The sequence below is a fragment of the Malaclemys terrapin genome, chromosome 11 (genome assembly GCF_027887155.1).
Source record: "Malaclemys terrapin pileata isolate rMalTer1 chromosome 11, rMalTer1.hap1, whole genome shotgun sequence".
In the NCBI taxonomy this organism is placed as follows: Eukaryota; Metazoa; Chordata; order Testudines; family Emydidae; genus Malaclemys; species Malaclemys terrapin.
The window spans coordinates 47,114,294-47,136,921 of NC_071515.1; the positions used below are offsets into that span (position 1 = coordinate 47,114,294).

General features: G+C 44.3%; 1 protein-coding gene across 1 annotated transcript in view; it reads right to left on the bottom strand.

The window, feature by feature from the left end:
• SLC4A10 (solute carrier family 4 member 10) overlaps nucleotides 1–22,628 on the bottom strand; it is a 199,810-nt gene that overhangs the window by 70,452 nt on the left and 106,730 nt on the right. The window contains exon 6 of the mRNA XM_054044808.1: nucleotides 7,284–7,472. Within this exon, the coding sequence (XP_053900783.1) occupies nucleotides 7,284–7,472 (189 nt within the window). The remainder of the gene's footprint in view (nucleotides 1–7,283; nucleotides 7,473–22,628) is intronic.

A 22,628-nucleotide genomic window follows, 5' to 3' on the forward strand; every position in this document is an offset into this window, starting at 1 on the left:
TATAAAGATGAATGACAATTCCATATATGTAGATTATACATTTAATCATGGGTACAAGGAACATATGGAGAAAGAAAGAACAAATATTGGGTGACAATGTTTAAGAATTACGTGAGCCTTATTTCAATAATATCATGAAAAAGCTGTGAATAATAAGTCTTGACTAAAATTAGTTATCTTGAAAAGAGTGCATGTCAAATATGAAATACAATATTAGAACATTTAATTTAGAATTCCTATGGTTGGGTCCAGCTGTACCAGCTATACAGAGAAAAAGGAAACCTATGAAGAATTTAATCCCATATTACATATGCACCCAAAAACTCTCATTTAAGTCACTGGGTGTCTTCAACAGGCAAGGAATATAGGATCAGGCCTTTAGAGCCAAATTCACCACTGGTGTAAACAGAAGACTCTCTATTGACCTCAGTGTAGTTTCGTCTGCTTTATATTAGCACTGAATTTGGACATTAATGCTTAACTGCAGATACAAGATTATGAAACTGGGATGAAAATAATGTAAACACGCAACCCAATGGAAAAATAATTTATAATCTATGGGCCAAATTCAAAGGTGATGCATAAATCAGACTCCCTGACATGAATGTAGCTCCACTATATTCACTTACATCCATTATAGAAAGTATAAGGAAGTCTGAATTGGTGCAATTTGCAAGCCAAGGAGCAAGAAGAAGGTGTGAGAAGGCTACTTTGACTCACACTTTTCTTATGTAACCCACTGGTGCATATGTGACAGGTCCCCCACTGTGCTGATCTGCAAGGGATATGAGTAATTACAGCCCCAAGCGCCACAGTGTCATATCTGTGTCAAATTTAGAGGTGATTTAAATTGTATGTTGATAAGTGGGCATGACTGACTCTAAAGGAGTCTCAGTTGGTGTAAACAACACACATAGGGAAAGAAGAAAGTGCAAGATGGTGTGTGTTAATATGGATGGAAAGGGCTATTGTAATTTACACCTTCTTGCACATAACTGTTAATCACTTGTCCTGCTACCTTCCTTTCCTCAGCCTGTTGGTGTGTAAGTTACATCAGGAATGGGTTTGTCTATACTTGGAGCTGGGGGTGTGATTCTCATCTCAAGGAGACATAAATCACATACTCATATTAGCTCTGATCAAGTGAGAACACTAAGCGTACGTCTTCACTACCCGCTGGATCGGCGGGTAGTAATCGATCTATCGGGGATCGATTTATCGCATCTCATCTAGACGCGATAAATCGATCCCCAAACGTGCTCCCCGTCGACTCCGGAACTCCACCAGAGTGAGAGGCAGTAGCGGAGTCGACAGGGGAGCCGTGGCCGTCGATCCCGCACAGTGAGGACCCGAGGTAAATCGATCTAAGATACTTTGACTTCAGCTACACTATTCACGTAGCTGAAGTTGCATATCTTAGATCGATCTCCCGCCCCGCAGCGTAGACCAGCCCTTTAACTAGAATGTAGCTGCGTCAGTGCGAGCAGCGGGAGGGGCTAGCTGTCCCAAGTATGATCCCATCCAAGAACTGAGGCATGTGCTCAAGGTGGCTAGTCCCTCCTGTGACTTGTGCTGCCGCAGCTACATTCTATTTTTAGCACACCAGTGCAAGCCTTTGCTTAGTCCAAGCTAGAACAGGTATATCTCCAAGTGTAGAAGTTAAAGGTATACAGCTAGTCAGAAACAGGGGGTATGGAGATTGCTGTTTACTGTCAGAATTTTGTTATCATCTGATTTTTCTGACCAACTATACTATCATGAAACTCACACTACTTGTTCTCTCTGCATGAGCTTGATTCAACAAAAATGTATGCATAAATTCTGCATTGCAGAAACCTGTTCAAAAGTACTGAAAAATATTTGTTACCATTCCTGTAATAATACAGAAGTAGTGTATCTGGTCAAAGCTAGTTTTTAGGAATATATCATCATCTTGATACATTCATTTACATATATAATTCTCAAACATCAGGATGAGGATTCTATTAATCTCACTATAAATATGTGTTACATAGCATTCCAAACTTGAGCTACAAAGATGACTCGGTAATGGCAAAAGATTATATAGTTTAAAATTCCACTGGCTTTAATAGCATTTACTCTGAAATTCTTTTCCACCCTCCATTCTGAGTGTCAAACTAAGCTTTTTTTAAAAAAAAAAATCATTTTTGCTGCTGTAATGCCAAATTTGAGTGTCACTTTTTATTGGAACATCAAAAGCAAGCTTTTAATTCTCACAGTTTTGATGCTTAATGAAAAGTGAAAGTTAAACACAGCATGGCAGCATTATAAATGCATGGTAAATCCATAGCACCCTGACATTTTAGCCCTGAAGAGGATGTGAAGAAGAGTCATTGTAAACAAAAGATAATACTATTAAATACAAAGAAAATGAATTAGAAGTTCTGAGAGATTCATGCACAAAGAAAAGCAGAGGAAGAACATAAGCACAAATATCTTCCAGTAATGCCATCTTGATGATCTGGTGAGGGTACAACAGGTTGTCCCCTCCAGGGGATGAGAGTTTGAGTCATGGTCTCAGGCCTTTACTTCCAAGATATTTGGGGTTGGGCACGCTGCCAAGCTAGCATGTGCAAACACTGGAGAGAGAAGGGGCTAAATGCCTAACTGCAGCGAGTGACTAGGGTTTGGCGAAGTGGTGGCTCTAAACCATCCTTCCATGCTCCAACCCTGGGGACACCAAGGGCTTAGTGGCTTTACAAGTTACGGTAGTTGCAGCAGCCACACAGCACTATGCCATCTTTAAACTGTCCGAGGATTCTCAGTGTAACCAACTTGGGTTTAGAAAGCATGGCCCCTTTAAAACCTCATCCTGAGGCATAGGAAGTGCTGTTTTTTCCAGGAGGAGGGGAGTCAAGGTAGGGAGAGCGTCAGGGGTGTGGGTGTTGGTAGCACCAGACAAGGGGCTTACAGTGAGCAGGCTCTCCCACAGCAAAGCAGCTGAGAACCAGTCCAAAGCCTGGAAGGACAGAGTGGCTGACCTGGGATGTCCCAGGATGGGAGCCAGCAGGTGCACCACACCAGGAATCACCTGAGAAGGACAAACCAGACCCAGTACCACTGTCACCCAGAGCTGTATGGGGCTGTGAGGAGTGGGACATGTGACTTTGCATTGGGAATAAGGAAGGAGGTTGTAGCTAGTTAAGTGGGGAGGGTTGTTGCTCTGTATGGGTTTGTAGAGAGTGGAAGAAGAGGGCACTAGAGGGTATTTTGGAGGGAATGTTTACTGGTGCCAAAGACAACCAGGAAGACTCAATGACTCACTGGCAGACTGGAACTCTGCCCAGGATTCCTGAGCTCTGAGTCTAGATGCTCGGCGTCTATCCATTTATATTGTGGTTTCATGGGGCCTGTGGGTCCTCCATTCATCCCTCTGTTAATAAATACTTCCTTTTCCCATATTTCTTGTACTATTCGGGGAGCGGGGTGCATGTTTACTCTGCGTGGGGAGGAGGGGTTGGAACAGGTGTCCCTGGGATGGAAGGAAGTTTCCCTACTGCATTCCTGTCCATGCTTTTTTTTTGGCTGGAGCAGCCTGCAGAGCAGACTCCATCTTGGCCAAAAAGGCGCCATAGTTACACCAAGAAAAATCTTCAGCTGCTCTCTTAGGGCAGATTCTGATGGCTATCCACTGCCTCAGTAGAACAGGGGACAAGGTTCTGGGACAAGGTGTCTAGCATTGCTCTATTTATTACTCTCTGATCATCTCTGGATCAGCATTGGTGGGCCCTGAAAAGGGCTGTGTCCATTTCTTCTTGGCTTGGAGATGTTCAGCCTTTGAGGACTGGAAGAGTAAAAGGAGAAAAATGGAGGGGATCAGCAAGACTTTAGGGATACCTCAGAAGATCTGCTTGTTCTCCTCAGAAGATCTGACAAGACTTTTGCTCCAAAAAGTAGAAATAATCGTAAAATAAATTGAACAACTATTTTAATACAATTTTGAGATTGTGGGAGAGAAGGACACTTTCATACCTTGCAATTGGTTGGAACCTTTTTTACATCCATATATAGTATACACGTCACACACCGCACAGAGGCATGGGAATAAGCAGACTAAAATGGAACCACAAGCAGGTTTTGCAAGGCTGTCCTCAGAAGCAAAGACATTTCTCACTGTCAGGGCTGGCTCCTGCTTTTTTGCTGCCCCAGGCAAAAAAGCCTCCCTCCCGCCCCCCGGCGGGGAGTGCGGCAGGGGAGGGCGCCAAGCCCGGCCGCGGCCCCGCTCTCCCCAACCGGCCCGAGCGCTGGGGGGAGGGCGGCGAGCCCGGCCGCGGCTCTGCTCTCCCCGGGTGATGCCGTCCCCCTCCAGGTGCCATGCTTGGAGGGCTGGTGCCTGGAGCCGCCCCTGCTCACTGTACACGCCTGACTCTGCTATGAGGTAATCTTATCTTAGTTTTTTTACAAATTTAGTTTACTGAACTTTAGTTTTCACAGTTCAGAAGTTATGTCTGAGCCATCATTCTAATGCTAATAGCAACTTGCACAATTGCTTTATGTTTTAAAACCGATATTTAAAGAGAAATTTTCAGCTACAGCCAGCAGGAAGAAGCATACACCATTCACAGACTGCAACAGCTAAATCGAGCCCCTGTCTGACATACATATGCAGGAGAGTAGGAGAACATAAGGCTCTAGGGGAAAAGGCAAGTCTCCCAAGCAGGGGCTGTAGTTACAAAGAAAGGGATGTGTGTGGGCAAATAGCTGGAGAAAGGCAAGAAATGAATGCTCACACTTTACAAAGAAGGATCTCCTGTCCATGGGCAAGGCCCTAAAGACAACGGAACTGCCAAAGGTGGGTGAAAGGCCATGCATGTGACGCTGTATACATTATGAGCAGTGCTTTCTGGAAGATCTACACATGACAGTGTGAAGAATGGTGGGGAGCATTCTACAAGAGGAATGTATAGGAGCCTATAGGCCTGAGACCATGCCAATCCACTAAACAATCTCTCTCCTCTCCACTCCCCCTTTCTTTTAAATGGAGCACAGCAGTTACCACTACAGACAGGGCCGGTGCAACCATTTAGGCAAACTAGGCGGCCGCCTAGGGCGCCTAGTGGTTGGAGGCGCTTAAAAGTCCATTCAGGCGAAGAGGTAGAGTGGAGGTGAGCTGGGGCGGGGAAGGGGTGGCACGGGGAGGGCCGCCTGCAGTAACGGGGAGGGGCGCACAAGGGAACCGCTCCCCGCCGCAGATCACCTCCACTCTGCCTCCTCCGCTGAGCACACAGTCTCCGCTCTAAGTCTCCTCCAATCAGCGCCACAAGCCTGCGAGGGGAGGAGAATTAGAGCGGAGCCAGCGTGTTCAACGGAGGAGGCGGAGCCGAGGTGAGCTGGGGCGGGCTCCCCAGGCAGGGTTAGCTGCTGCAGTGGGGGTCTCCCCTGGCGGGGTTAGCTGCCGTGGGGGGGCTCCCCAAGTGGGGTTAGCTTCCGCAGGGGGGGGTGTCTCCCTGGGCAGGGTTAGCTGCCGCGGAGGTGGGGTAGCTGCTACGGGGGGGGGCTGGGTTAGCTGCCACGGGGGGGCGGGGTTAGCTGGGTAGGGGGGTGGGCGCAAGGTGGAAGTTTCGCCTAAGGCACGAAACTTCCTTGCACCGGCCCTGACTACAGAATGCAGACTGTTGTATTTGATGTACTGCATTGTGGCTCCACGGCCTTTAGGAGAAAATAAACAAACAAACAAATAAATAAATGGTTTGAGACTATTTTGTAAACAGAAGATCTAGAATAATTTTGTCCTTTTCTTTCTGAGATGTGCTAAAGCTAACCAATTACATTAGTCCAAGAGACAAAGCTAATATCCAGTAATCTGAACATAACACGGTGTTGATTTAATGAAATTTAGAATAAGAAATAAACATTTCAATAAAGCTCAACTTTAACACGGGACCTTTTTTCTACTTTGAAAAGGCCAACATAGGAGAGTAACAAGTTAATGGACAATATTTCAAGATAAATAAGAGACATCTCTAACTGCATTGGACTGTTAAAAAGCATGCTTGGCAGTATCACTATTACTTGGACCCAAAGTTGATTTACCTTTGTTTAAATATTCCTAAGGATATTTTGACTATTTTAAAACGAATTAAATACAATATAAATAATATAATGAAAATGGTCTGTGCTTCTCACACAAGATCAGGAAGTTCTAATTGCCAGATTGTAGGATGCCCAGAACACGCTAAGGGCCTGATTTACAAAGCACTTAAGCGTGTGCAAAAGTAACATTTAAACACACTGATTTCAATCAGATTTAAACACAGGCTTAATGGTAATCATATGTTTAAAAGCTGTCCTGAACAGAGATGTTTTCTGGAACTGGGAACTAAGTCTGAGATTTCCAGACTCTTCCAAGTCTGAGATTCCCACCCTACAGAAGGAGCTAGACTTGGAAGTATGTGTGTAAAATCAACATTACAGGGCTACCACCAAAGGGAACAAAGAGTAGCCTCTACTGCATTGTGGATCAGAAGACACATAGAGTTTGTGCAGGTCAGAAGCCAGGGTGAAAATTCTAGGCTCACTAATGTCCTTGGAATATCTTCTGCATAATAAATTACCACCATGCTGCTTTCATTGGTCTCTTACTCAAATATATGAACGTACACTGGTTAGTATCCCAGCCGTAGAGTATCTTGGGGTACGTTTACACTTCAAGCTCGAAGGTGTAGATGACACTACAGCCATGCTAGCTGTCATTGAGTTATCCTGCTAGAAATACAGTGTAGCCTATTCTTACTTCTCTCTAAAGTTTATCTTAACCAAACTTTTTCCATAGACGTACTGCACAGCCTTTCCCCCTTTTCTTCCTTGTAATGCAATATCCTGAAAAGTGACTCTATAAAAATAACAATGCTGGGTTCCATGTTTATTTTGTCTCAATGGCTTTCCATTTATAAGTGAAAAAATGGGGACTTTTTCCAACTGCCAGCACTACAAACTCAATCTAGACTCTAAAAGACAAGTTGAATTCCTTTTACTTCATGCATCATCATCCAGCTCATTCTATCAGAGTGACATTGATTCTCCATAGGTAATAGGAGTAAAGAGTAGTAAACACATAGTTCTGTAACTAAATAAAACAGCCATATCTCTAAATATGTGCAAGGGGCAGCTCTGTGAAATAAAAGCAGCCATTTTTACATAGTCCCTTTTCAAATCAGAACCACACTTTGACTGCTGTGAATACAGCAGCGGACATTAGGCTCAAAGGGAGAAAATATATGCTATAAAAAGCTTCTGAAACATAAAATAATGCAACACATTACCATTTTTGTCCATGGAATGAGGCTCAGACTGTTTCTTGCCAATATCAGCAAAGGATCTGACAATTGGAATCCTGTTGCTTAACTTCTTCTGATTCTGATGGTGGTGCTGCTTCAGTAAAGCTTCATGTACTCTGTGACGAACATCTTCGCTGAGCTGCCCTGAGCCCACTTGTTGGTCAAGAATCATATCTGAAAAATAAATACAGGAAAGGGAATTATGTTATTAATTAATAATTATAATGCGAAATAATAATACATGGAATTATAAGTGAAGGGCCCAGTCTTACATTCTTTATTCAAGAAAAAAAACATTAAATCAAGCAGCTTCATGCTCCTTGGGCTGAGCAGCAGTGGCACAGGGTAGAAGAGAGTCAGGTTCCCTGCTTTCATTTGCAGGACCTGGACCTTGTGGCAGCTAAGAGCTGAAATTGCAAGGAAGTCCTGCTCAGCCCCAGACCAGAACATGCCCAGTGTGGATGGAATCTTCAGGAAACTTAGCTGGAAAGCTCTAGCATGTCTCTAGTGAGCATGGATGGGCTATAGGGTGGCCAGGTGTCTGGTTTTCGACTGAAAAGTCCAGTCGAAAAGGGGACCTGACAGTGTCCAGTCAGTATTACTGACTGGACATTCAAAGTTCGGTTACTGCAGGTGGGGGAGGAGCCGGGTCACTACCCACACCATCCCCTACTCAGCTGGGGCTGCCTCTTATTTGCATCAGATGGCTGCAGCTCCCAGCCCCGGCTCTGCTGGTGAGTCCCTCCCAACCCGGGTGATGGGGCCTTGGAGGGAAGAGGCGGGGTGGGGGAGGTTCCAGCACTCCTGCTGAAACATCCAGTTTTTAAATATTACAAAGTTGGCATCCCTAGTGCTTATAACTTGGACAAATCTGGGCACAATTTCATGGGAGTGGCAAAAATCAAGTTTCTGACACAGCGCCCCCCCTCCCGCCATCAAATTTCAAGTCCCTGGTCCGAAGCATGGAGACACTAGAGGTTTACAAAGCAAACAACACCAGAATTTTTTAATATTGGCAAAACAATGTATTTTTCCCAGCCTTGTTCTTGGAAACAGCTGGTACACTGTCTTTTAATATTTTTCCAAAACAAACAAATCCCTGAAGAACATACCTGGCATGGAAAATGCTAGTCCAAACCATTAAAGTTTGGCAAAGTCATAAATATATATCATTTTGATGCTTCCATAAAAAAAAAATTCAGATATCTGTTTTGGAGAATTTTGAAATTTGTAGTTTTCTATTCTAAATTTCAAAATCCTCCATAAAATGGAATTACCTTTCTTTGCCTAGCTCCATTCTCTAGTACTAGCTGCTTTAGAAGAAGGTGCAAGTAAACCCTGCAGTAGTCAGTTGAGAGACATCCTTTCCCCAGAGAAAATTCCTCCCAATCCCAATAGTTACTGGTTGGCTTATGTCCAGAACTACACACACACACACACAAATGTCCAATGTTTTTTTAACCCTGCTGAGTTGTGGCCTCACTGATATCTTGTGGCAATTAGTTGCACAGGTTAATTATACATTTGTATGAAAATATACTTTTAACAGTTTCAAATTTGCAATGTTTCAGTTTCATTGAATGTCTTTTTATTCTTTAATTTTGAGAAACAGTAAATACAAGTTCCTGACCTACCTACTCTAGATCGTTCATTATATTGTATAAGTTTATCATGTTCCTCTTATTCGTCTCCTCTCTATGATAAATGGTACTCCTGCAAACCTAGGTCTACCAGGAGCCAGTTGAACACTGGGCACAAGTTATGGTAGAGACCAGACTGCACTAGCTTGTAACCATCCCCCAAGGAACCATGTTTCCCCCAGTGAGCAAAGGAGCACACCATGTTCCACCAACCTCTGTCTCCACCACAACACTTGTAAAGTACTTTATGGCCCCCTTACACTGTTGGTGCACTGCCTTGCAAAGGGGTAGGGTATGAGCCAAGAATCTGACCCTAAATGTCTATTTTACAAATTAATCTATGATTAAGTAGATGAAAATACACACTTACATGTCATTTGTCATGGTCCACATCTTGTGGGAAGATTTTTGTTCCCTCCCCTTTTCCCCATGCGCCTACACAAGATCGCAATCTGGCTGTATATTACTAAGCGATTCACTGACAATGTTTTCAATAAAACAGCAGAAAGAAATTTCAAATAAGAATATACAGCAAAATTAACACCACTTTATTTAGAAACATTGAATAAATAAGGACCCAATCCTGCAAGTGTGATGCTGATAGACCCCGGTCATTGTCGGTTGGGATCGAACCCAGGACTTCTGGAACTTAGTGCATGAGCCTCTACAGCATGAGCTAAAAGCCAACAGGCTGTTAGTTAAGGCTGTAGAGCAGACTCATTTAACTCTCTCTCTCTCAGTGGTCTTGTGACACTAGAGGGAACAGAACACCACACCCAGGAGGTGTGTGGGTTACACAAGCAGATCCATGTGCCCATGCTGAGCCTCATTGTATGGAGGCATGGGTGGGATTTGGCCCTAAATAATGTAAATGATTATGCAGATATCAGAATGAAAAGAGTCAGCACAAAATCCACTAACAGAAAATAACAAGAAGCATTGTTCATTTTTAATGGGAAAGAAGCTGTTGAGTTGATGTATTTAATTTGGAGGGGAAATCTTGTTGGCAACAGTATTAATGCTTAAAAGCAAAATAAAGAAAAGAAAAGAAAGAGAGAGAGAGAAATATATACTAGAGCAAGTAAATCAGCAACATTTTAGCACAAAATGTCCTTGCATATCCGTTAGGAGAAATCGTGCTACACAGAAATGGTGATATAATGAGCTGAGTCAGAAACTTGCTGTACTGAAAATTCAGACAGCTCTTGAGTCTGTTCCCAAGACAGGTTCATATCAACAGTAAATTCAGTGGTGAAGCAAGCAAGGCAGAAAAATAAATACATAACTCAGATATGTGATAAGCAGAGACAGATTTCATCAAGTCTTTGATAGCAGCCAAAAGCTAAAGAACAAAATAGGATTAAAGAAGTACTCAGGTAAAATGCACAGTGAAATTGCAAAATTCAGTAATCCACTGACTGTACATACATTGTTGTATTTGTAAAGTTCAGAGCGACCATATAATAAACTAATGTATCACATAAAGATGCAGTAAGAGTTGTGAAGCTGGAGTACATAGAAAGTACATACATGTGTCACTATTGGTACCATCTAAGGATCCACAGTTCTATACACCTATATATAGCTGAAAGCCAAAGATAGATATAGAGATAATATAGATGCAGATATACACACACAGTACTTCTATCTCTGTATAGCTGCAGAAACAGAGTGAGAGGGAAAATATTCTTGAAGTTATAATTATTATTACTACTACTATTATTATTTTCATAGTATTTTCATAGTTGTTTCCCGTCAACATCGCATATTGTGGTCCCCGCAGTATGTAGATCTAAGCTACGTCGACTTGAGTTACGCTAGTCACATAACTTAAATTGCGTAGCTTAGATCAGCTTTCCACTGTAGTGTAGACATGGCCTCAGAAACCAAAAGGCAAATAGAGAGAGCTGTTTAAACAAACAAATCTGATTATTCCTGAAGTCTGATTCATGATTTTGGAATATGTGGGTTGGCAATCTTGCATTGCTACCACCCTTTGAGCTGCACCAGTGGAAGTACAAGGGTGAAGATTTCCCAAAATGGTTACTGTAGAGAAAGCCTGTGCAACTGCTGCCCCTCCACGTGATCAATAGAGTTTCCCTGACTTCCACACCACAGAAAAGAGCAAAGGATTTAGGCCTATATTTTTATGGCATCATCTCTCTACCTCTAGTAATGGCAAATCTCTAGGGCTCGCATGAGTAGGTGTATATGAGTTTGCAGGGCCGGCTCCAGGCACTAGCAAAGGAAGCAGGTGCTTGGGGCGGCCAATGGAAAGGGTGGCACATCCGGGTCAGCGGCAGCAATGCGGCGGTGGGTCCCTCAGTCCCTCTCTTCCTCTTTGAGCTTCCTCCGAAGAGCTGCCGAGAGGGATCGAAGGACCAGCCACCGAACTGCCGCCAAAGAATGGAACAGCACAATTGAGCTGCTGCCGATGTACTGCTGATCGCGGTGTTTTTTTTTTTCTTTCCCCCGCTTTGCTGCTTGGGGCGGCAAAAAAGCTGGAGCCGGCCCTGTGAGCTGGGAACCACACCCTTAACATGCAGTATATATGTAGCCCAGCAGTACCAAAACTCAAGGGCACTCTGCAGCAGGACAAAGACAATCTACTTCTCCAGAAAAAACATCCCTCTTCCACAATACATAAAACCCTTCAGAGGCCCCTTTTATACACAGATGCAATTTAACTTTAGGCTGTATAAGGCAGTATCACAACTACAGTATGCAACTCTTCGAAAAGTAAACTGTGCAGAAGAGTTAGGAATATCATTAAACCGCATTCTATTATTATCTGCAGTTAGTGGACATGGTAACACAGTGAGGCATGAGAAATGTTGACACTGATAAAGCCTTAAGTTTCTTACGGCTTTTGGCAGTAAGAAAATCTTGGTTTACAAAGAAACAGTGAAGAAAACATTGTTTATTTTTTAAGCAGAAAATTCATCCTTCTTAGTCTGTTTTTTTTAAGAAAGATTCAAAGAAACTTGAATTTCTTTACTATTCCTTTATGTTTAATTTCAAGATCTCTCCCCAATCAGACTCATTTAAAATATCTTTATACTGTCTATAACCTAATTCTGTGATTAAGAAACACTTAACAAAATAGAGTAAAACATGCAACATTAGACCACTTTATGTTAATCCATGATCTAATATTGATCTAGCAATCATGTAATTTGGAATCTGAACTAACAAACAGGCCCAATCCTTCTCCCACTGAAGTCAAATACAGTATTCAAATCAATTTCAGTGGGAACAGGATCAAGTCAAAAGCATGAATATGAACCATTAATGTGAGTGAAGTCAATGGGAGTCTTCACTGGGAACCAGATTGGGCCCTTAATTATTATTAATTACTATTACTGGGACCTTAATTATTGAGATTTGCAGAGTCACCTAAGGGATTTGGGCACCCACTTTTCATTAAGAGAAATAATACATTCAAATTCCTTAGGCAGCTTTGAAAATTTAAGCCTACTGAGTCAAAACTCGCCTGAGTTCCCCACCAGCATTTTGAGGTCCTGAGCCCCTGGCAGTTTCAGACTCTACATTTGCTATTGAAGACTACACAAGACATTTGTATAATTCATATATTTCTGTAAACAGCAATACAAACCAACAGTTCTTTGTATTGAAAAAGCTATAGTTTTCTACAACCCTTAAATTCTCACTTTCCTTATATATGAAATTAGCCACTCCCCTGACAAGGTGAAAAACAGGGATAATAAAAGTCTTTATTCTGTTCTCAGAGAATATTACAAAAGAGACAAATTTTACTCTGGAGCAACTCCACTGTTTACATTGGAGATACACCAGATTTACACTGGAGTAACTGTGAGCAGTACTTGACCAATTATCTAATTTTTAACCCCTCCAAAATAGCAGCTAAAATCCATTAGATGCCTAGAGCCTGTCCCCTGTACCAGTGAGCAAGGAAAGGTGAAGACCCGAAGAGCTTTTCCCCACTCCTTTTTTCTCTGCTGTGCAGCAGCTGGGCACGGTGAAAGTCCTCAAGATCAGAGGGCCAAATTCTTTTGGTGTAAATTGGCCCAGCCCCATTGACTTCAAAGGAGCTGTGTCAGTTTACACCAGCAAAGAATTTGACCCAAGGAACACAAGGATGCCACAGGGCTAGTAAAGCTAGCTCAACCTTTAAACCTGCTATTGTGTGATATATTCAATCAAAATGTGTGACAAATAACCAGAACGTGGAATCCTTAGGTTTTATTGTCTGTCATGCCATAATAGTAGTATAAGGGCCCTACCGTCAATCAAACCCTAACCCCGCCCCTTAACCCCTTAAGCCCCCGCTCATCTGTCACCGGAAGTCCCACCCCATAGGGGTATTACTTCCGGGGTCAAGGTGCCACCTGACCAAGGTGTGTCATGTGACCCCTCTAAGAACTCCCCCCACCACCTTCTACCAATCAGGAGGGGTTTCGTCCTGACAGGACCTCCCTGAGAGGAGATTTTGACCAATCAAGGTGACTTCTGGGTTCTGGTGACCCCTTTGGAAGTGAGTTGTGTGACCCCACTAAGAACTCCTCCCAAGGCCCTCCACCAATCAGAGTGCAGCACCATTACCCCATAAGTCCCAGTGCCAGACAGAGGAGGCGGCCATCTCTTACCAAGGACACATGTTTTCGAAATCGCGGAAAGGCTGCTGAGAGGAAACATGGACTCCTTCACCACCCCCGTGAGAACTTCGGACTTTGTTTTAGCCCTGAGGGTCTTTGACCATCTGCGGAGAAAACGCTACATCAGCAACAGTTCCGAGGAGGAGGAGGGAGCGACCGAGGGGAGCCCTTTGGCCCAGCCGTTGCTGGATATGCTGGAATCCAACCCTGAAACCCTCGTGAGACACCCCGATAAGCGTGGCAGTCTCTCTTTGTCCACCCCCTCAGAGGTGGAAGGCGATCGCGGCTTGGGGGAGTCACCGGCGGACAAGGCGAACAGAAAAGACGGCGCTCAGGTAAATGAATGCTTAAGAAGCAATGGTCGAGGAGGGGTTGGTAACTCTGAGGATGATGGCTATGAGGAGTTTAGGAGGCTTGGCATAGAAATCGTGGAAAGGCTGCTGAGAGGAAACATGGACTCCTTCACCACCCCCGTGAGAGCTTCGGACTTTATTTTAGCCCCGAGGGTCTTTGACCATCCACGGAGAAAACGCTACATCAGCGACAGTTCTGAGGAGGAGGGAGCGACTGAGGGGAACCCTTTGGCCCAGCCATTGCTGGATACGCCGGAATCTGACCCCGAAACCCTCGTGAGACACCCCGATGAGTGGCGGTCTCTCTTTGTCCACCCCCTCAGAGGTGGAAGGCGATCGCGGCTCGGGGGAGTCACCGGCGGACAAGGCGAACGGAAAAGACGGCGCTCAGGTAAATGAATGATTAAGAAACGGCAGTCGAGGAGGGGGTGGGTAATGGGGTAGGAACTGGGGACTGTGTAAATTAAAAAACAAGCAGTGGGGGTGCTTACACGGTTTCTTTTCTGAAAATTTCTCAACAGCTCGACGATGCCTTTCTAGAGGACCCAGAGGCCCTGGACAGCGTTGCATCAAGCAGCAAAGATGAACTGGGCCCACCATGTTTTTGCTCAACGCCGATACAAGTTGTTGAGGAGGTCTCTGAGGATGATGGCTATGAGGAGTGTAGGAGGCAGCTTGGCATAGAACTAACTGAGCCAGTGCCACATCGTGAGCGTAAAAAAGTCATGCGGACTATTGTATGCGTTGCTGTTTATGCTATCCTTAAACACTGCCTTAGGGAAAAGCTTTTTGAAGATTGTGAGGGCTGTGTCATAGATGCGCCAGGCCAAAGGCACCATGACTGTGTGACTTGGACTTCAGTGGATATAAACTGCAAGCTCCGGGGCCTGTGTGCTGAGCTGTGTTTGGAAAGCTTATTAAACACTGTTATTGCCATAGGTCATGCTATGCAATGTCTGTGCCTAACCCAAGAACATTTAGCGCAAGGGGTGACCTTGATAAATGCTGTGCAATTCAGTGCAGACCCTGACCATGTTCTAAAGAATATGACCAAACCGGAAGATGCCTGCTTACAGCGTTATATTGACCGTCTAGTCCGCACAAAGAGTTACAGAACCCTGCTTAAGAAAAAAAGTATTTGTAAGAAATCTAGAAGGATTAAGTTAGAGAATGGTGAGGGGACAAACATGTGATATAAAACTTGGTATCTGTAAATTTTTTAAAAAAGGGGGAGTTTGTGACTATTTGTGTTTTGTTAGAAGGCCTTTGGCCCTAAGTGAGCTAAAAAGTTTGAATGAAGCAGTTTGTTTTGTTTTCAAGGAGCTGTATGTTTTTTAAAATGAAAAAATAAATTGTTTGTGAGAATTAGCTCTTGTGGTTTTTGTATGTGTATAGCAAAAAGCTGAAATGTATGTTGTGGGGCGGGGGGAAATCCTAAAAATGTGCTTACAATAAAACAAACAAGGCTAGTTCAGACAATAGAGTTAATATGGAGATATACCTATCTCATAGAACTGCCTTTACTAGCAGGACAAAATATTGATTTTGCCCCAGATCCCTAAGTGGCCCTCTCAAGGCTTGAACTCAGAACTCTAGGCTTAGCAGGCTAATGCTTAAACCACTAAGCTAGCCTTAGTCTGTTGAACTGAATGGGTTTAACCACACACACCCAGACAAAACGGTTTCACTACCCTAGATCACAAAAGGGAATGCTATGGGAGGGGTGATTAAATTAACCTGTTAGCAACTATGTTGAAGTCTGTTTGAAACAATGGGACTAAGAGGATATAAAAACCTCAGCTATGCTGGAGTTTGTCCTTTTCAACAGAAAACTTTCTTGGCTAGCTGCTGGACTGCAAAAAGAGGTAACACTTGGTGTCTTTAACTCTGAAACTATATATTATATAATGCCACTCTTTGCCCATGCTGTCTTAGTAAATAATGGTGCCTATGTTTATTGCAGTGTGATCTGTTTAGCATGGAACCAGTAACTTTAAACTAGGGTTACCATATTTTGTGCCTCCGAAAGGAGGACACTCCACGGGGCCCTGGCCCCGCCCCCAGCCCCGCGCATGCCCCAACTCCGCCCCCTCCCCAAAGTCTCCGCCCCCTCCCCTGCTTCCCGCGAACATTTAATTCGCGGGAAGCCTGAAGCAGGTAAGGGGTGGTGTGGGGGGAGGAGGCGCGGCCCAGGCTGGCCCCCCCGGCGGCTCCAGCCTGGGTCGGCTCGGGCCCTGGGGTGCCGGCCCCGGCCCCCGGCCGACCACCCCCGGCCCGCCCAGCACTGCCGGCCCCCGACGGCCCGGCGCACCCCCCGGATCCCAGCCCCGCGGCCCAGCGCACCCCCCGACCCCGCGACCCCGGACCGGTTCCCGGACCGGCCCCGCGGCCCAGCGCACCCCCCGGCGGCCCGGCCCCAGGCGCGGCACCGCGCCCCCGGCTCCCCGCCCGGCCCCGCACCCAGCCCAGCCCGGCACCGCGCGCCCAGCCCGGCTCCCGGCCCGGCACCATGCCCCCGGCCCCACGACCCCGGCCCGGCCCCGGCCAAAGAGGCCCCGGCCGAGCCCTCCCTCCCTCCCGATTTTCCCGGACATGCCCGGCTTTTGGGGATTTCCCCCCGGACGGGGATTTGAGCCCCCAAAAGCCGGACATGTCCGGGAAAATCCGGACGTATGGTAACCCTACTTTAAACTGCATTTCACCACAAGGCCAAGGTAAAAACCATTTTAACTATAGTTGTGCTTAATACTGTTGAATTAAAAAAAAAAAGTATTACACAGGCTGCATAGGGATTTGGTGATAATACTAACTAACGTTTTTGCTTGTTCTTGAACCTGAAGGCCCAAGCACACATGATGGGGGAACAGAACAAGCATGTGCCTGCAACACTTTATCCCATAGTGTAAGGTAACTTTATTTTTTTATTTTTATTTTTTGCAACTGGCTTTTAAATGCATGTGGGGTTTTTGAAAAGTATTTGGTTGCAAACTGTGGGTTTTAAACTGGTGGTATGTGTGTTTCAAACTAACAAGAGTTTCTGTGCAAAATGGATTTTAAAAGCAGTTTTGGTTTTTATTCTGCAAAATGAGATGTATTTAAAAACCTGTTTGTTGTACAACCTGAAATGGATTATTTTGTTGTAAAGCTATGACTTTTTAAATAGAAAAAATACCCTAATGAAGAGTGTGTGTGTGTGTGTGTGTGTGTGTGTGTGTGTGTGTAATATGTATGTTTACAAGATGGTTTCATGTGTTTTATAATAATGTTGTTGTTTGCTCCACAGTACAGTCAAAACAAGAGAGATCCTTAGACCAGAGGGAAAACAAGCTGAAAAGAAAAAGGAAAGACAGCTGAAAAGGAAAATTCACCAGCATCAGTGACTGATGGATGGATGAAGCCCTGTAAATATATTTTGCTTATTGGTTTGGTTGTTCTATGAGATTTTGTATTTTAAGTAAATACATAGGTGTGGGTGAGAGAGATGGTAAAGTTCAGTTTTTGTAAAATGTTGTTGTTGTTGTTGTTTCCCCCTCATAGGCCTGGGCAACTTTTCTGACAATGCTGTAGTCAAAGCTACAAGGACATCTCCTCCAGAATGGCCAACGAACCAGGAATCTGCTTTGAGACCTTTAACAACGCAAAACAGCACTAGAGTGCAGCTGAAACATCCAGGCGGTCCAAACCTCATATACGTCCAACCCAATGACAAAACAAAAGACTCTGGTAAAAAACAACCATGCCACCACAACTCCAGTTCTTCAGTGGCCACCACCACACCAAGCCCTGAGGAAACTGTGAGTGAAAATGCCCACATTCACAAACCCGGAGTGTGCGCTCTAGCAGTTGTGAATAAAAAAACAAGAACTGACAAACCATTCTCCTAAAACCATAAGCTCATCCCAGCTCCCCCATATTCTAGTAGTTGGGAAGGGTTTGAGGCTTCCCTCAGAAAAGTGATGGAGGATGTATCCTCGGGTAGTCTAAAAGAACGGGGTTCTAGAAAGAAATGGGAAAAATATGATGCTTTGTTCAGAGCCATGCTGAAAAACATAAGGGCTGGAAAGGGTGGCTCTGAGCAGGCATGACTAGTCGTGAAAAGGGGCCTGGGTAAAAGGGGCACCCTCCAGGGTACACATCAGCTCATGTGTAAAAAGGGGGGACAGCGCTTGGGGGATAAACAGATGGCTGCCAAAATGTTCCAGGCCTGGGTTGTTGTAAAAATTTTAAAAAGGGCTAAAGAGGTAATGAGGGGAAAAAAAAACAAAACCAAAAAGATGCCCCCTACTGGAGGCTCTCAAACTGGCTTGTCTGAAAATGGGGAGGCGGAATCAGACTCTGGTTTAGCAAATTCCCCAGAGGGCTCTCTAGACGGGTCCCGTTCTACTCCCAATGACCCTCATGGAGGCGCCTCAGACTCTCAAATAGCATCTGATGTAGAAGATGCCGCTAATGATCCCGTAGAGGAACCCCCAAGTAACCCCGAAAATGCCGAGGTGTATATGGAGAGAGTGAAAAGTTGGCAACGTGAATTATCCAGATTTGGGGGGTCAGTGTATTGTGAGGAATTTCGTTTTGTCAATCTTGAGCAAATAAATTCAGCTCAGCAGGTTGTTGAAGCCATACACCGGGGAATACAGTTAGTGCTCGATGACATTAATGGTAGGGTAGGCCCTGATGATTATGTTCAGTTACGTTTAGAGAGTCGTAATTTAACTAACTCTTTGTTTTCGGTCAAAAGAACTAGGGATGAGCTGTCTGCTGAGGATTTCTTAAATCAGACCTCAAAACTGCTACAGACCAATAGAGAGTTGCATGTCGATGGGACATTGCGCCTTGTTGTGACAGTTGTAAAAAACAGGGTGGGGGTGCTCGTAGAGTTTTAAATTCTATCCTTAATAGTCAAATTATTCATAAAAAGAGACCATGTTTAGTAGACGTGACTTACACTGGTACCAATTTGTGTTTTGCGGATGGGCTCTTGCCAGTCATGTCCAATCGTAAACCTACGGACGTGGAATTGTTAGCGGAGGCGAGAAAGTTACATGAGAAACTGGGGTGGTCAGATCAAAAAAAAAGGTTATGCTCAGTGACGTAGCAAAGTTTGAACAGCATTTAGGAGTTAACATACTGTATACAGCGAAAGGCGGCTGGGGCTTTTTTAAAATGGGGGGCACAGTGTACCCCAAGACTTATTTTATCCTGTTGCACGATGAGCATTACTATGGGGTTTTGGATGTAAAAAAGTTGTTCAGAGCAAAAAATTATTGTGAGTTTTGCCACACGGTGTACAGCCACGACCACTCTTGCAGGTATCGTTGCCGCCTCTGCTTGAGCAGAACGTGCTCAGACAGCGTGGGCGTGCAGCAGCGGTGTCCTAGCTGTAGACTGTATTGTTGGTCCAAAGAGTGTTTAGACAGACATATCGACTATGCATCAAAAAACCAAGTTGAATGCCTGTCTAAAACTTTGTGTGAGAAGTGTCAGTCTTACATGGACAAGCGGCATAGGTGTAAAGGGAGACGGTGTAAGCAGTGTCAGGGTTTGATCGTTGGTGATGTAGACGGTCACCTCTGTTTTATGGACCACCATAGAAAGACCGAATCTTCAGAAAAGTGTTTTTTGTTTTTTTTATGATTTCGAATGCACGCAGGAGACCAGGATGCACACTCACAATTACATTTTTGCTATGTCCCTAAAGCCAGAAAAATCCTGGGAATTTAAGGGCGATGAGTGTCTTTCTGTGTTTGTGAAGACCTTTATTGGCAAAGAGTTTTGGGACTACACGTTCTTAGCACACAATTCTAAAGGTTATGATGCATACTTCATTGTTAGACAGTTACTCGAGGAAAAGATGGGCCTAGAACTGATCACTCAGGGTAGTCAACTAATGTGCGTGGAAGTTAAGGCCCTGGGCATTCGTTTTATAGACTCTTTAAACTTCTTGCCCATGAAGCTTAGCAAGCTATCGCAGGCGATGGGGTTTGAAGGGTGCAAAGAGTATTTTCCACACTTTTTTAACACGTTAGAAAATCAAAATTATGTGGGACGTATGCCCGGTATGGAGCACTATGGTGTAGAAAGCATGATGCCCAGAGAAAAAGCAGTTTCTCAACTGGTATCGGGACCATGGCTCTGAGGCGTTTGACTTGCAGAAAGAGCTCGCATATTACTGTCAGCAGGATGTAAAAATTTTGAGACAGGCCTGTATCCTATACAGAAAAGAGATTATGAAAATGACGGAGAAGGGAGATGTAGTAGAGAAAGAACCTGGTAAATTCACCGAGATAAAACTGTATAGATCCATTCCGGTACATAACACTGGCATCTGTCTGCATGGCTATGTACAGGTTTATGTTTTTGGAGCCTAACATGGTAGCTCTTCTCCCTCCAGACAACTATCACAGGCAGAAAAAGAGATATTCGACCCCATCTATTTAGTGGCTGTTGTATATTTTCTTTGTGAGAGATATACAAATATGGCACGCTTTAAAGGGTGGGAAACTACAGGTAGGCCCCTACTTTTTAGACTGTTATGCCGATGTTGATGGGGTATGCACAGCCTTTGAGTTTAACAGGTGTTTTTTCCTGTGTCACCTGTTATTGTGAAAAAGCACAAAATCCTATGACGGGGACATCTTTTGGGTTTCTTTATTACAAGACTCAGCTCAAGACTGACTATCTGAAACGACTTGGTTTTGTAGAGTGGACTCTTTGGGAGCACGAGTGGAAGGTGATGAAAGAAACAGACAGGGAGCTTGCAGACTTTTTAAACCGAGCACAGTTACCTCAGCCTCTCGTGCCTAGGGATGCTCTTTTTGGGGGGAGGACAAACGCTATCTGCCTATATTACAAGCCTAACCCCGGGGAAGAAATCCACTATTATGATTTTACCAGCCTGTACCCTTTCATAATCAAAACCAAAGAATACCCTATCGGACACCCCAATATAGTCTATGACAAATTTGGACCTCTTGCAAATTATTTTGGAATTGCAAAAGTTAAAGTGTACCCCGCCCCCCGAGGCCTCTTTTTCCCATTGTTACCTGTCAGAGTGAGTGGCAAACTTATGTTCTCGCTATGCCGAACTTGTGAAGAAACCGAGCAGTGGGAGACATGCACCCATACTGACGAGGAGCGGGCTATCCTGGGGACTTGGTGCACAGTGGAATTGAACGCAGCCATAGCGAAGGGGTATGCGGTGGCTAAGATCTATGAAATCTGGCATTTTAATGAAAAATGTGAAACTCTTTTCAGAGTACATAAAATTACACCTCCGCCAGAAACAAGAGGCTTCAGGGTATCCCAGTTGGTGCACAGACAAGGAAAAACAAAATAAGTACGTTAGCGATTTCTACGAAAAAGAAGGCGTGCATTTACGCCAACACGAGATCAGATCAAACCCTGCTAAACGCCAAATCGCTACACTGTTTTTAAATTCTCTGTGGGGTAAATTCGGCCAAAGATCCAACCTACCCAACAACAGCATCGTGAGAGACCCTGACGAACTCTTGCAGTACCTGTTCTCCCCCAATTATGAGGTTTCATCCTGCGAGTTTATCGATGATGAAACAGTGTGCGTGTTGTGGAAGCACGCAAAAGAATGGTACTCTGTCTCTGGCAATACCAATGTTTTCATAGTCTGTTTCACCACCGCTTATGCCCGTTTAGAATTATACAGCCTCCTAGACGGTTTGCAAGAGCGGTGCCTGTACCACGACACTGACTCGGTGATATTTGTGAAAAGGGAGGGTGACTGGAATCCCCCTCTGGGGGATTATTTAGGGGACCTCACGAACGAGATCCCGCCAGATCAACACAACACCGATATTGTGTCGGCAGGCCCGAAAACCTATGGGTATAAGCTGTCGGGTGGAAAGGCCTGTATGAAAGTCAAAGGTATTACCCTAAAGGTAGCAAACTGCGAAAAGATCAACTTCGACAGTTTGAAAGATCTAGTTCTGGACTATTGCACGGATCTGCAAGAAAACACCTCAAAAAAGATAGAGGTGCAGCAGCCCTCTATCGTAAGAAACAAAAACCAGTGGCAAATAGAGACAAAAACCCTTAAAAAGACACAAAAAGTAGTTTACAACAAGAGGGTCCTAGGAGAAGGTTTTAAAACCCTGCCCTACGGCTTTTGAAAAAATGGATACGAGGTGGAAACACCCCTTTTCTGCAATTCTCGCGGGGCCTAGCAACTGCGGGAAAAGTTACTTTATAAAAAATGTGTTGGATAATGCCAAACACACACTGTCTGTTATGCCTGAGAATATCGTGTGGTGTTACAGTTGTTGGCAACCTCTGTATAAAGAACTGCTTTGTAAATATCCCTTTATCAATTTTGTGGATAGGCTGCCTGATGCTTTTGACGATGACAGTTTGTTTCCTACTAATAAAGTAAATATGATTATCATAGACGATCTGATGAACTCCGCCTGTGAAAGTGATGAAATCAAGAAAGCCTTTACCAAATATGTGCATCACAGAAACCTGAGCATTATGTATATCGTTCAAAATGTATTTTGTCAGGGGAAAAAAGAGTTGCACGATTAACCTAAACACAAAGTACATGGTTCTGTTCAAAAACCCCAGGGATAAATTACAAATTGCTACGCTCGCTCGGCAAATGTACCCTGGCAAAGCTCAATTCTTTCTAGAAGCTTTTGAGGATGCTTCCAAAAGACCTTATGGTTACCTGGT